Here is a 13,334-nt window from a genome sequence, read left to right on the forward strand (position 1 = left end):
AAGGGTTTACGTGGAGAAGAGAAGAGAAGAGAAGAGAAGAGAAGAGAAGAGAAGAGAAGAGAGGGCAAGGGGGAGGAGGAGGAGAAGAAGAGGAGAAGAAGAGGAGAAGAGGAGTAAGAGAAGGAAAGGAAAGGAAAGGAAAGGAAAGGAAAGGATGGATAGATGGATGGATGGATGGATGGATGGATGGATGGATGGATGGATGGATGGTTGGAGTTCGCGAGAGAGGTTGTTGGTTGCCAAGAGGGTCGCTCGCTCACCAGAGAGAGAATGAGAGAGAGAATGAGAGAAAAAAGAAAGAAAAAAAAGGAGGAGAGAAAAAGAGAGGGAGCAGAAGAATGAAGAGAATTGAAGAAGAAGGTTGGAGAAGAGATTTCTTCCTCTCTCTTTCTCACTCACTCTCTTTTTTTTTTTTTCTTTCTTTCTTTTTCTCTCTTTTTTTTCCACCTTCCGTGGGATGGCGTCGAAGAGTGCGGAGTATCTAGGTCTGTGTAACGATTTTTAGAATCCCGACCCTCCCGACAATCGTCCAGTACGGCATAAAAAACTTCAGCTACCCCGCAGCGAGAGTTACCATAGCGACCAAGCCCTTTTCGCACCCCCTTCCCCTCCCCCTCCCCACGCTTCTCCTCCTCCTCCTCCTCCACCTCCTCCCTCTTTAACCCTCCTCACCGCCCTTCTGTCATTGACCTATACCATTCTTTATATTTTCTCTTCTTTTCTTTCCTATTATTATTTGTATTCCCTTTCTCTCTTTTTTATTTGTTTCTAATCCAACGTTTACTATTTATATTTTGTGTGTGTGTGTGTTATTTTATACTTAATTAATGTAATTAGTTAATCACACTTTTTTTTGTATGATATTATAATTATTTAATGTTACTTCCATTCGAAGTAATATACAAATGAGAAAGAGAAACAAATCGTCACAGAATACATATACAAAACATATACATACGTACTTTACTTACATATATCCATACGTAACATACATACATATATAAATAAATGTACGTATACGTAGTATAAGTCGAAGAGCTTTATCAGACATGCAACGCCGTCGAAAAAAGTTAGGGGCGTGGAATCGTAAATCGAGAATTAAATATGACGCCGAGAGGTAAGGGCGTATATAAATTTTCCTTGCCGATGAATAATAAATGGTAGTAATGTTAGAGAAAGCAAGAAAGAAAACTAAAGAAAACCAAAGAGAAAGAAAGAGAGATAGAAACACACAGAGAAAGAGAAAGAGAAGAGGAAAAAACACAGAATGAGAGAGAGAGAGAGAGAGAGAGAGAGAGAAGGGTACAATACGGTATATAGTCACGCTTGAAAGACGTACGATGAGTGGGAGAGAGAAAGAAAACGAACGAATGAACGAACGAGTTGCTTAGCGAGAGAGAAAGAAAGAGAAAGAAAGATAGATAGAGAGAGAGAGAGAGAGAGAGAGAGAGGGCAAGGAGTAAACGAAAGGACGTTAACCCTTTTCTTGTTTCTCTTCTGCCCATCCCTACGTTTCTCCTCATCCGCAGGAGAGCTCCTTTGCACCGAAGAGTTTCTCTCCTTTCTCTCTCATTCTTTTACAATTTTACTTCATTTTTCCATATCTTCTCTCTCTCTCTCTCTCTTTCTTTCTTTCGTTGACTTTTGCTAGGTACAAACATACTCCTCCTGGTCCTTCTCATTCTCTTCACTCGTACGAATGAATTCCCATTTTGACCTAATGTTTAATAATTAAAGTTATTTTATGCAGAAGGAATTTTATCATACGAACTGTAAAAAAATCGGCCGCCATACGCTTAAAACTTTGACGGCAAAGTAAGTGCCCAAGGAAGGTGTGTTAACACAAACATCAATTTGATATTATTAATAAATAATAAATAACGTGTATTGTGTTTCTTACAATTATAATAAAATCATTCGATTATGCATATAATTTCTATAAAAAAATAATCTCGTTTTTTATGAGATCAAATCGGTGGGGGGGGGGGGGGGAGGCAGGGAAATACCGCCCGAAAAACTTTGACTATACCAAATAAAAATAAAGAAATAAAGATTATTATTTAACGATAACGTAATCGAAATGAATATTGCAGATTACTCTTGTTACTTAAGCTTAAATTGTGTGTATTTGTTTTTTTTTTTCTTCTTTTTCTTTTTTTTTCTTTTTGTAGAGCAACGAAAATAAGACAGCCGAGTTACGGAATGCCTGGCCGGTTAGTCAGAGTGCATTTAGTCATTCCTCTTATACTGAGTACCCGGTATCGCATGCTAACCGAGAACTCACCGTTGGTAACTGTCCAGATCGCGAATTAGCTAGCGAAAAAAGCTGCCTAAGAAGAAGCAGCAGCAGCAACATCACGGAAATAAACGCATCAACCGATCAAACTTTATCCTACCTTTTAAGTTCTAGATCGTGGCTTTGGTAAAACCCCTAAGTTCGTAGCTTGAAGTTCGGATTTTAAATCATTTTTCTTTTTTTTTTTTTTAATAAAAATTTACTATGGTTCAAAACACCTTTTCTACATCTTACCCCTTATCCCTAAAGAAAGATTCGAATTCGAGACAAATTGAGGGGGTTCGATTGTCAAGCATTGTAAGAAAACAAAATAATATTATCGATTGATTATTCATACTCAAAGTCACGAACTGCATTTACTACGTGCACGCATGCGTGCACACATGCATGTGTGTGCACTCGTGCAAGCGTAATTGAAAACACGCGAGTAGGATACACCGAGATGCACCGAGATGCGTTTACGCATCGTTGTACTACTCGTCTCCTGTTTTTTTCGTGAGTTTTCCAAAGTACACGCGGTTAGTTAATGTTTTTTTTTTTTTTTTTTTTTTTTATTATTATTACAATTTATTATATTATACAATTATAAGATTGTGGCGATTTATAAATACATATAATATGTTTTGGTAAAAACATTCGAGTAAAATTTAATGAGATCTGGAAATGTAGTGTCGATCAGTCGTAAAACAGTAGGATGGCGACATAGATACCTAAACTTTTTAAATTTAGCTTAATAGTCGATTATACGAGTTTCGTGTTCCTCAAAAAAAAAAAAAAAAAAAAAAAAATATTACCGAACTACAAAATTCCGGTGTTTTATGGGAGCCTATGTATATCGGAAATAACGCGAAGAAAATTTATATGAATACCAGAACGCTCTGTCACTCTTTGGTGGCACGCGTTCAACTTATTTTTATATTTTGCGAGTTATACGAAATAAACGGCCGTTCGAGAGGAAGACCACATGTTTCGGTGCTAGCTTAGATTACTTTTAACTCGATTATTATGGAACATCGAGTAGAACAAAAAGAAAAAAAGGAGTACGCCCCGGTAAAATACCACAAAGTTTTTCCCCTTGAAAAATAATTGCAATTTCTATAAGAAAAAAATAAAATAAAGAATAAAACTTAACGAGATCGTAAAAAGTAATAATAATTAACAACATTTTTTATATTATAAGATAATTGGAATAAAAAAAACATTATAATATATAAATGGCGAAACGTTGCATTGGACTCTAAATTAAATCGATAGATGAGTTATGTTAAGTAGTATAGAAGAAATAATGGGGGTAAGTTGAACTCACGTGCTTCCATAGAGTTGTCCCGAGTGGGTGGTGGTAACTGTGTGGTGGATAGGACCGTCGTCGTCCCGGTGATCGTCGAGGATGAGGATGAGGAGGAGGAGGACGACGACGGCGAGGAGTCGATGACCTTGACCTCCTCGCGTAACGTCTGCTCGTCCTTGCCTAGTTCTCCAACTTCCTCTTCCTTTTCTTCTTCTTCTTCTTCTTCTTCTTCTTCCTCTTCTTCTTCTCCTTCCCCTTTCCCTTCTTTTTCTCCAGAGCTTGGCCGTTTCACTATCTGATGATTTTCCGCTCCCGGCAGCTCCTCATCTCCAGGATACGAACTCGCTGACATCGGCTCGGTGACTGTTATCGTCGTCGTGGTGCTAAGCTTGACGACACCACCACCACCAGCACCACTACCACTAGTAGCAGCACCACCACCAACAACACCAACAACACCACTACTATTACTACTATTACTATTACTACTACTACTATTACTACTTTGACTACTACTACTATTACTACTACTACTACTACTACCACCACCGGCAGAAACAACGGTAGCACCGAGTACGAGTAGTTGTTGCTCGGTGATACCACTTTTACCACCCTCTTTGTCTTCTTTTTCTTTTTCTTCCCTTTCTTCTTTCCTATAACCTCCTCCTTCTTCCTCTTCTTCTTCTTCTTCCGTCCTATCAGAAAGACGAGTTGCCAGGACTCTAGTCCTTCTCCTCTTCCTTCTCCTCCTCCTCCTCCTCCTCCTCCTCTTCTCCCTTGTTCTCGTTTTAATCCTCGTTCTATTCGTTGTAACCGTTGCCGTTGCCGACGCCGTCGTTGTAGTCGTTATAGTCGTTGTCCTAGTCGTAATCGTAATCGTAGTAATAATCGTCGTTCTAGTACTTTTAGTCCTCGTCCTTGTACTCCTTACAATAACCGTTTTTGTATTTTTAATATTCGAATCCTGGTCGTCTTCGTCACTTCCATCGACAGTAAAGGACGAAAATGTCGATCTTCGTTTCTCGTGACACCAACTCCACCACCACCACCACCACCACCACCTAAACAACCGTTGTCGATCGATCGATGAATCCAAATGTAAAATCGATCTTATGCAATGGGGTTTGATCGTAGGAGGATGAGAAGTTATGGGAAAAAATAGAGGAAGAGGAAGAGGAGCTGGAATTATTGTTGTTGTTGTAGCTGGAACTGGAGCAAGGGAGGAAGAAGAATAAGAAGATGATGGATTCGTGGGGGGTGGACGGTGATCGGACGACAGCAACCCTTTTACAGTAGCCGTCGTCGTACAATCGCCCTGAAAAGCGACGACGAGAAGAAGAAACAGGTGCAAACCCACTCCCGCCCCCGTGGTGGCCCACGCGAGCTTCGATTCACCACCCTCACCACCACCACCACCACCACCACCACCACTGACAACAATCCTTTGCGATCTACATCCAACACTCAACTTTTTCCTCTTCCTCTTCTTCTTTTCTTTCTTCTTCTTATTTGAATTCCTCTTTCCGAGGAGTTTGTTATCCCAATAAAAACTGTCATTTATCTAACATCCAGTTTATATCCAAATAACTGCGTACTTCTTTGGTCTTTTTGATAATTAAATAAATTATTGGATCTCGTTCCGCCATCATCGCGAATTACGACATTCGACAGATTGGAAAACAATCGTACTACAACGATGGTACTTGAGAAACTGAAAAGATCTTTTACTAGATTGCATCCTTTCCTCTTTTTCCTCTTCCTTCGTATTTTCTGCTTCTTCCGGTACCTCGTTGATCGTTATCGCAAATTTTTCCTAATACACGATTCCTTTGGAATATGCATTTACTGTTGTATGACCTAAAACAGGAAAAACATTGATTATCACTTTTTGTTCATTTTTATAATATTTCTCTTTCTCTGTCCTTTTCTTTCTCTTTCTTCATCGTTAATACAAATATACGAGAAAAGATTGCTACTAATTTATATGATTCCATTTAACAACGATTATTAATGATGTTTATTAACTCGAACCATTAGTTTTATTTTTTCAAGTAAACAATCTTATGGACTCCGCGATATCAATCTATCTCTTTCTTTTTTTTATTTTTACGTATTCCTCGTGGTCTCCATATCTTTCTCTCTCTCTCTCTTTCTGGTTCGCAAGAGCGAATACTAGCGTAATAAATTTAGATTCTAGCGTGTAAAAAAAAAGAGAGAGAAAGAGAAAGAGACAACGGGGTGAGAGGAGGGGTGTGGGTTACGCGAGGTCCATGCCTTCCTTCCGAAATTTGTTTACTACACGGAGACACGAGGCACGGCTCTAAGTATAGACGACTCGTAGGGAACGTGAAAGCATGAAAAACCTATTTTTATAAACTGTACGCACGCACGCACGCACGCGCTCACTCACTCACTCACTCACTCACTCACTCACTCACGCACGTACGTACGTGTTTGAGGAGAAACATTGTTGCATTGAATTCATCGTTATAGTTGTGTGAACCTCCTATATATATATCAGAATAAGAAGAAGTGTTAGAGAGTGTGAAAGAAAGACCGGGGTTCCCGTTTTCATCGAGTAGCCACCAGCCATTCTCTTAATGCAAAAACCGTGTACTACTGCATTGCCTAGCAGGACGTCCAATTTTTGTTGAGAGTGAAAACGCGAGTAGTCGATCTAAAAGTCGACGATAACGAAGTGAGAACACGTTCATTTTGCCACTAACTTCTTCTTCTTCTTCTTCTTCTTCTTCTTCTTCTTCTTCTACCTACACGTAAACTGTGAGAAAATAATCCTTTTATTTAAAACCTATGGCAGACATTGAAAGATCTATTAATACGACCAATATACCAATTGGAATAATAAGAAAACCTTCAACATAAAAAGGTTATTATTATTCCTTGGGTTTCCCTTAACCAACTATCGAGTCCTAACGTTTTGAACAACACCACACTACTACTACTACTACTACTACTACTACTACTACTACGACTATAACTGCACGTGGTTGTCTTCGACATCGAAGATGATTTTTCTTCGTGAAATGATGACGAAGAGAATAGCTCTAGGGAGAGAGGGATGGAAGGATAGGAGGAGGGCCAACAAAGGGCTCGTCGAGTGTTTCGAGTCGCACGTGACAGGACTTATCAAGGAAGTGTTGGGAAGTTGGCTCCTCCGCTGACATTACTTCGCGAATAAAACAATAAATTTTGTGTAGAAAGATAAAATACACGATTGCAATACTCGTCTTTGGTTGTGCCAACCGAGAGTGGGAATTTGCTGTTTTCACGGGGAAAAATGTTAGCGGCACGCGCGCTTAAGCGAGTAAGTGCGCGCGCACGCGCGCGCACGCTGACGTTCTATTTTCGAATGAGAAACGCGCGATCAGGGGACAAGAACGAGAGCCCTCGTGTAGGAAAGGATAGGAAAGGAAAGAGGGAGGAAGAGAAAGAGAACGAACAAGACGATGGAAAGAGGGTTTCGCGTATAATGTGAAAGAGAGAGAAAGGAAAAGAGGAACGAACCGAGTTACTAGAGATTGAGTGAGTTAGACAAACTGACTGAATGCATCTTGGCGGAAGAGGGACAGACCTATGCAAGGAACACTCTACGAAGCAAGCAAGCAAAAGAGAAAGAGAGAGATAGAGAAAGAGTTGAACATTAAAGGGAGATGAATAGAGTGCGTAATGCGTGTGCACAAGCGCGCAACTCAACAGAGTGAGAGAGAGAGAGAGAGAGAGAGAGAGAGGAGTGATAGAAACACGACGGGGAAAAAGAAAAAGAGATAGAAAGAAACACCGAACCTAGCCTGGTGGATATCGAAGAAGAACACTCTGACTTGTCTCGCGTTAGGCGGCCATGCTGGGTCTCCCTCGCGTTCCGAGAAAACGTTCCGAGAAAAGAAGCCTTGTCTCTTTCTGTTCGACGAACGAACTAACAGACAAACCGAAAACTAAAGGCTTCAACTACTTCAAGCGAGAGACAAATTTTCAAACAAGTTCTCTCTCTTTCCTAGATGTGAAGAACCACCACATGATCTCTATTACTTCAGTGATAAATAAAAAAAGAAAGGGGTAGAAATGAAAGATGTTTATTGTGAGCATGCAAGCGAGAAACAAATAAATAAATAAAAAATGAATGAAAGAAAGAAGAGGTAGACGAACCGTGTTGACCAGCACGCGTCCGTTGCTTGATGTGCTGCGAGGAAGGGGGTGGTTCTCCTCACATGTGTTGGGTATATGTGTGCATGTATATATATACGGGAATGGTGTGCAGGGGACGATGATGATCAACAACAACGAACACACAACGAAAACTACGATGACGACAACGACGATAATGATGATGATGATGATGATGATCACGATGCCGATGATGGACGATGAATTATAACGATAATAACGATGATAATAACGATGATGATAACGAAGATGACGACGTTGACAACGATGACGTCCACACCAACGTGAACAACCTTCGTGTTTTCGAGACCGAAAGAGAAAAAGATGATCCGAGTTAAATTGTAAAAAGAGAATTATTTCAAAAAAAATAAAAGGATGGGTTGTTTCTCACGTACGATTCACTGCGTCCATTTATTACACCTATGCATATTTAGTATATATAGATATATATACATATGTTTGTGGTATATATCGTGAGGAGCGTTCCACGCTGCGTTCGTGCGTACATGCGTAAGTATATAAGTAAATAAGTAAATAAGTAAGTAAGACAACAAAAAGGCGCACCAACGGGGCCACGATAATATTACTTCGACTATCGAAAGAGAAAGAAGAGATGCGATATAAAAGGAAGAAGCTATACTCGTTTCTCTCCCTCCCTCTCTCCCACCCACCCTTTCACCCTCTCTCTTCGATATAAAAACAGACAGAGAGAGAGAGAGAGAGAGAAAGAAAGAGAGTGAGGACTAGAGGAAGGGTGGGACGAAGGAAAGAAGGGCAGGAAGGAGGGAGGGAGGGAGGGAAGTAGAAGCAGAAAGAGAGAGAAAGAGAAAACACGGAGAGAGAAACCCGGGGCTTCCCGTACGAGCGAACGAAGCGAAGGATCCACGGAGCAAGCGGTGCTGCCTATCGGATGGCACTGCGTTCAGCGCCGCGGTGTGCGACACTCCTCGGCCTTCCTCGTATCTCCCCGTCTCTTCCCGTATTTATTCGGAAACGATCGTACGTTTTCGACCCCGTTCGTTACCTCCGACAAGGATCAACAACAGAAAAGGGGAGAGTCATGCAGAAAAAGGGTGAGCAAGAGAGACACTAATAGGGAACACACTCTCTCTCTCTCTCTCTCTCTCATGCTGATACCTATTCTCTCTTCTCTTCTCTCTTCTACGTTTCAACCTCCTCATCCACGTCTCTCTTCGCCTCCTCAACGAAGACGACGACGACGATGACGACGACGACGACGAGGATGGTGAAACCGGTTGACTGACTTCCTGGCGAACGACCCAACTCTCTTTCATTCGTGTTTTTCCTTCCTACCCTTTCTTTTCTTTCTTTCACATAATCACTCTCTTTCTCTCTCTCTTTTGTTCTAATTTATTTTACCTAATATGGCAAGATTTTATAATTGATATCAAACATATCTTACAATTCGCGCGTATATTCAAATAGAATCGTCGTTTATAGGAATTTTCGTATTTACTTTATTTGAATGCATATGCACGGATTAAAAGTTAATATTCGTTGATAAAAAACTATCACCAATTAATGTCCTCCCGTATAGACAAAATATTATAAATAATTGCATTCGATTGCATTGCGGGGAATGCTCGGATAATCCAATATGGCAGTCGGCGGGGCCTGAGATTCGAGCGTAGTGGGGAATAGGGCTGAGAGGTCACGTGATACGATTGTGGTCATCGGTTTCTTACCAAGTAGAAGTCGGTACTGCAATAATTCATTAAAAAGGTTAATTGTGGAATATGCTTTGAGAATCGTACGATATGCGATATGCAGTCTCGACGTATGGAAACCTTTGTTTCTCACCCCTCGAATTATTATTCTCTCCCTCCCTCCCTGTTTCCCCAACTCTACTTCTCCTTTTCTACCCCTTCTAAGAGCCGGTGGTATCGACGTCACGGTTCCCATTATTTCTTCTTTAGAAAACGAGAACGTCACTGCAACCAAGAAGACAGAGACAGAAAAGGGTGAAGGGAGGAAGAAAAGAATTCAACCGGACGACTAGAGAGGTTACCACGTCTCGATAACTTCTTGTCGTTCAAGGATTCCCCATCAATTTTCTTCCTTTTTTGATGAAGTTTCTATAGAAAAAAATAAATGTAGACGTAATCATTAATCTCGACGTTAAAAGAACATTTCTTATTTTTTCTTTTTTTGTTGATTAACATTAAACTATGGGAATAAAGATGAGAACATCTAATTCTCGGAATATTTGATTTAATATGGAACACTGAGGGTTAATGTAAAAGGAATCGCTGAATAATATGATTACCTTGATTGAATTGATGATTTTGAAATAAAAAAAAAGAAACAAGAAAACATCTATTAAATTACGTAGAAATTGAAACGAGTACATATATATATATATATATAGATGTATAAAATCATTGGAGAAGAAAAACAATTTCCAATTTGATCGTATTACACGGTTAACTCTCACAGTCAGTATATGCAATAAAATATTGGCAATACAATCCTCGTCTCGCCAGACGACAGCAGCAGGAAATCCTATCTCTTACCGATAAACGTACTTTGACCTTGCCGGTGCGGACTCGTAATCGTAAGAAGAGATGGAGGAGGAGGAGGAGAAGGTGGAGGATCATCGTCTCTCGAGTCTGCGTTTCTATTCGTGGGGTCATCTTTGAAAGAATGAGCAAAAGAAGAAGAAGAAGAAGAAAGAGAGAAAGAAAACTAACTCATGCAAATGACGGTAAGAGTGTTTGCGTTGATAGAAAGGCCTGAGGCGAATCGACTCGTCCAAGGTGGGAGGAAGAGGAAGAGGGAGAGTGGTCTTTCTTTCTCTTTCTTTTCTTCAACTTCTTGGTCTCTATGTGAGCATGGTGGAAGAGATGGGTGAATGCAAAAATGCATTAGCAAAGCCAGCGACATTCCATAGCGACGTACTTGGAATCGGACGGCGAGTTCGCGGAACCGACGGTCACCCGAGAACTACGCTCTATTTAAAGAAACATAGGCAGTTAAGTGGTGAGAAAGATAGAGAGAAAGAGAGAGGGAGAGGACGGGTCCAGTTGATTCCCGTTATTATCAACCTTCGACGACCTTTCGAGGAGCCGGTCCACGTGTCATCCACTTCGAGGTCACTGGACAACATTTCACAACTTATGCTTATACTAATAATAAGAATAATAATTATGATGATGATGATAATAATGATTACTTTTATGCATTATTTATTTTTATCCTCTTCTAGTCACGATGAATGTTTTATACAAAATCTGTGTGTTCTACAAAAATGATAGGAAAGTTAACAAATAATGTTTGGTATAATAATATTTAATGTTTCTATTGTGTTTTATGACTTTGGTTAGTAATGTACAATATATGGTAGCATAATTTTGAAATATGAATTCTTTATAGAAAAATAAGAATATTTTATAACAGTATACTGAAATATACAGCAATATTTGCATTGCATGATCTACATTTCGATAAATTATTTATGGAAACCTGATTACTAATGTGAAAATATTATAATTAATTTTCTAAATAAAAAAAATAAAAACTGTGCATATATTTGTAAACTCGATTATAACAAAAATTCCTAACAAATAATTTCATGACAAATACCTTGAATAGCAGTATACGTAATTAAAAAATGAAACCATATTATTATTCATTTTCAGTTTTCCTCAAAGCCAACTATATTTGTCGATAGACTATAACAAAATGAAGGTTTCCTGTCTATCCTTGAAAGAGTCAAACGTTGGACTTTGTTTTGTTTCTTAGTAGGTCGTGGAATTTCTTGAAAAAAACACAGTCGTATATATTTAATTTCCATACCTGTTCATTACTCATGCTACCTGTTTTTTTTCATTAAATCTGGCTACATGGTATTAGAAAAAAACTGGAGTTATTTAAAACGAGATAGACAACAACCAAAATATTTCTTTCTTTTTCTCTTGTAAACACACACACTGACAGACAGACAGACAGACAGACATTGTACTCATACATAGATGTAAACAAATGTTTGGAATCGAGCTTAACTACGAAGGCTTTATAATAACCTACATATACGGATCTACTGACCTGTATAAGTTGACAAACATGATCTATATGTATAAATATGTGTTGGAAAAGACCTGCTTTAAATACCAAGGTAAACGACAAAAAAAAACTCTCTAACTCACTTACGCGTAACACACACACACACATACACATACGAATACCCCCAACTGACGACAGAAAACTTTCATAACAAACTTTATATATATATATATATATATATATATGAATCTTTTTCAAAGTTTAATATTATGTACACGTGTTTATAAAAAAAAAAAAAAAATAAAAAAAAATAGAAAAAAATATACATCGTGTTTATACATATAAAATATAAATTATGCACTATATCAATTTCAAAAAAATAACTTTTTTTTATTTTAATATATGTTTGTAGGTAACGCTTGTTTCTTTTTTGAACAAAAAAAAAAAACATTTCTAAAATAAATATACCTCTTAAATTTCGAGAAAAAAAAAACGAAAAAAAAAAAGAATTAATCTTATATCATTGATGATTTATAACATCGTTCTAAATTCTTTGAATCTATAGCGATAAATTATTAAACGTATACTGTTTAACATTGAATAACTGAATAATTTGAAATTTCTATCTACTGTCTTAAGTTAAATCATGTATAAGATTTATGTCATATTTAAAGCTTTGAAAAATTTATATATATATATATATATATATATATACACACACACACACATTCTATATAAATTTCAAAGGAATTTGAAAAATATCTTTAAAAAAAAGAAAGCTAGAACACACTGTGGTCAACGTACACTGGTGTTTAAGAAAGAAAAATTATAAAAAGAAAATCCTACTACTGGATCACAAGACGAAGAGAGAAAAACAGAAAAAGAAAGAGAAAATCGGTCGAATGAAAGAACAAAGACAAAAACATGAAGAAGAAGACGTAAGCGAGGTTAACATGTGTGAGAATGAGAGAAAGAAAGAAAGAAAGAAAGAAGAGGAAGGTAGGGGTCGACAAGGATGAAGGGACGAAGATGAAGATTGAGAGAAGAGGAAAGGAAAGGAAAGGATAAGGTGAGGTGAGGAATGAGGATAGAGGGGGGGCAGTTGAAGGAGCGGGAGAAACGGGACGGTGGTTTTAAAAGAACCTCAAAGACCATAAAGACCAAGTGATAATCGGTCAGAGACCCTTTACCGGGGCCAGACGGCTATGCTGCGTTAGCTTCGAGTGTGCTGGGGCAAGCAGACAACGAACAGACGTACTCTATTACGTATGTGTATACATATGTATGAGAGAGAAAGAAATAGAGATGGTCCCAAGTAGAGAAAAAGAGAGAAAGAGAAAGAGAAAGACATACAATCAATGTGTGTAAGTCTTTCTCTCTCTCTCTCTCTCTCTCTCTCTCTTTTTCTCTACTTGAACTTTAATCGTGACACGAAGAATCAAAGTCATGATACAATCGTTGTTCATTCTGTAAAAATAATCTCTCTAAAGTTATTTTTATATATAAAATGTATATTCTTCTTCCTGATATATCAATGTGTGTGTT

General features: G+C 38.4%; 1 protein-coding gene across 6 annotated transcripts in view; it reads right to left on the reverse strand.

Moving 5' to 3' along the window:
- LOC107065710 (uncharacterized) overlaps nt 1-8,685 on the reverse strand; it is a 73,575-nt gene extending 64,890 nt beyond the window's left edge. The window contains exons 1-3 of one of the 6 annotated variants that reach the window (XM_089172701.1): nt 8,162-8,593; nt 7,389-7,518; nt 3,603-5,441 (exon numbers count right to left, since the gene is read on the reverse strand). In XM_089172701.1, coding sequence (XP_089028827.1) covers nt 3,603-3,936 — 334 coding nt within the window. In that variant the 5' untranslated portion in view covers nt 3,937-5,441; nt 7,389-7,518; nt 8,162-8,593. The other 5 variants (XM_089172700.1, XM_089172705.1, XM_089172702.1 and 2 more) reach the window with 5 other exon arrangements.
- Nucleotides 8,686-13,334: the final 4,649 nt, after the last annotated feature.

Source organism: Polistes dominula, unplaced genomic scaffold, assembly GCF_049000335.1.
Source record: "Polistes dominula isolate Pdom_NZ unplaced genomic scaffold, Pdom_raw_medaka contig_23, whole genome shotgun sequence".
In the NCBI taxonomy this organism is placed as follows: Eukaryota; Metazoa; Arthropoda; class Insecta; order Hymenoptera; family Vespidae; genus Polistes; species Polistes dominula.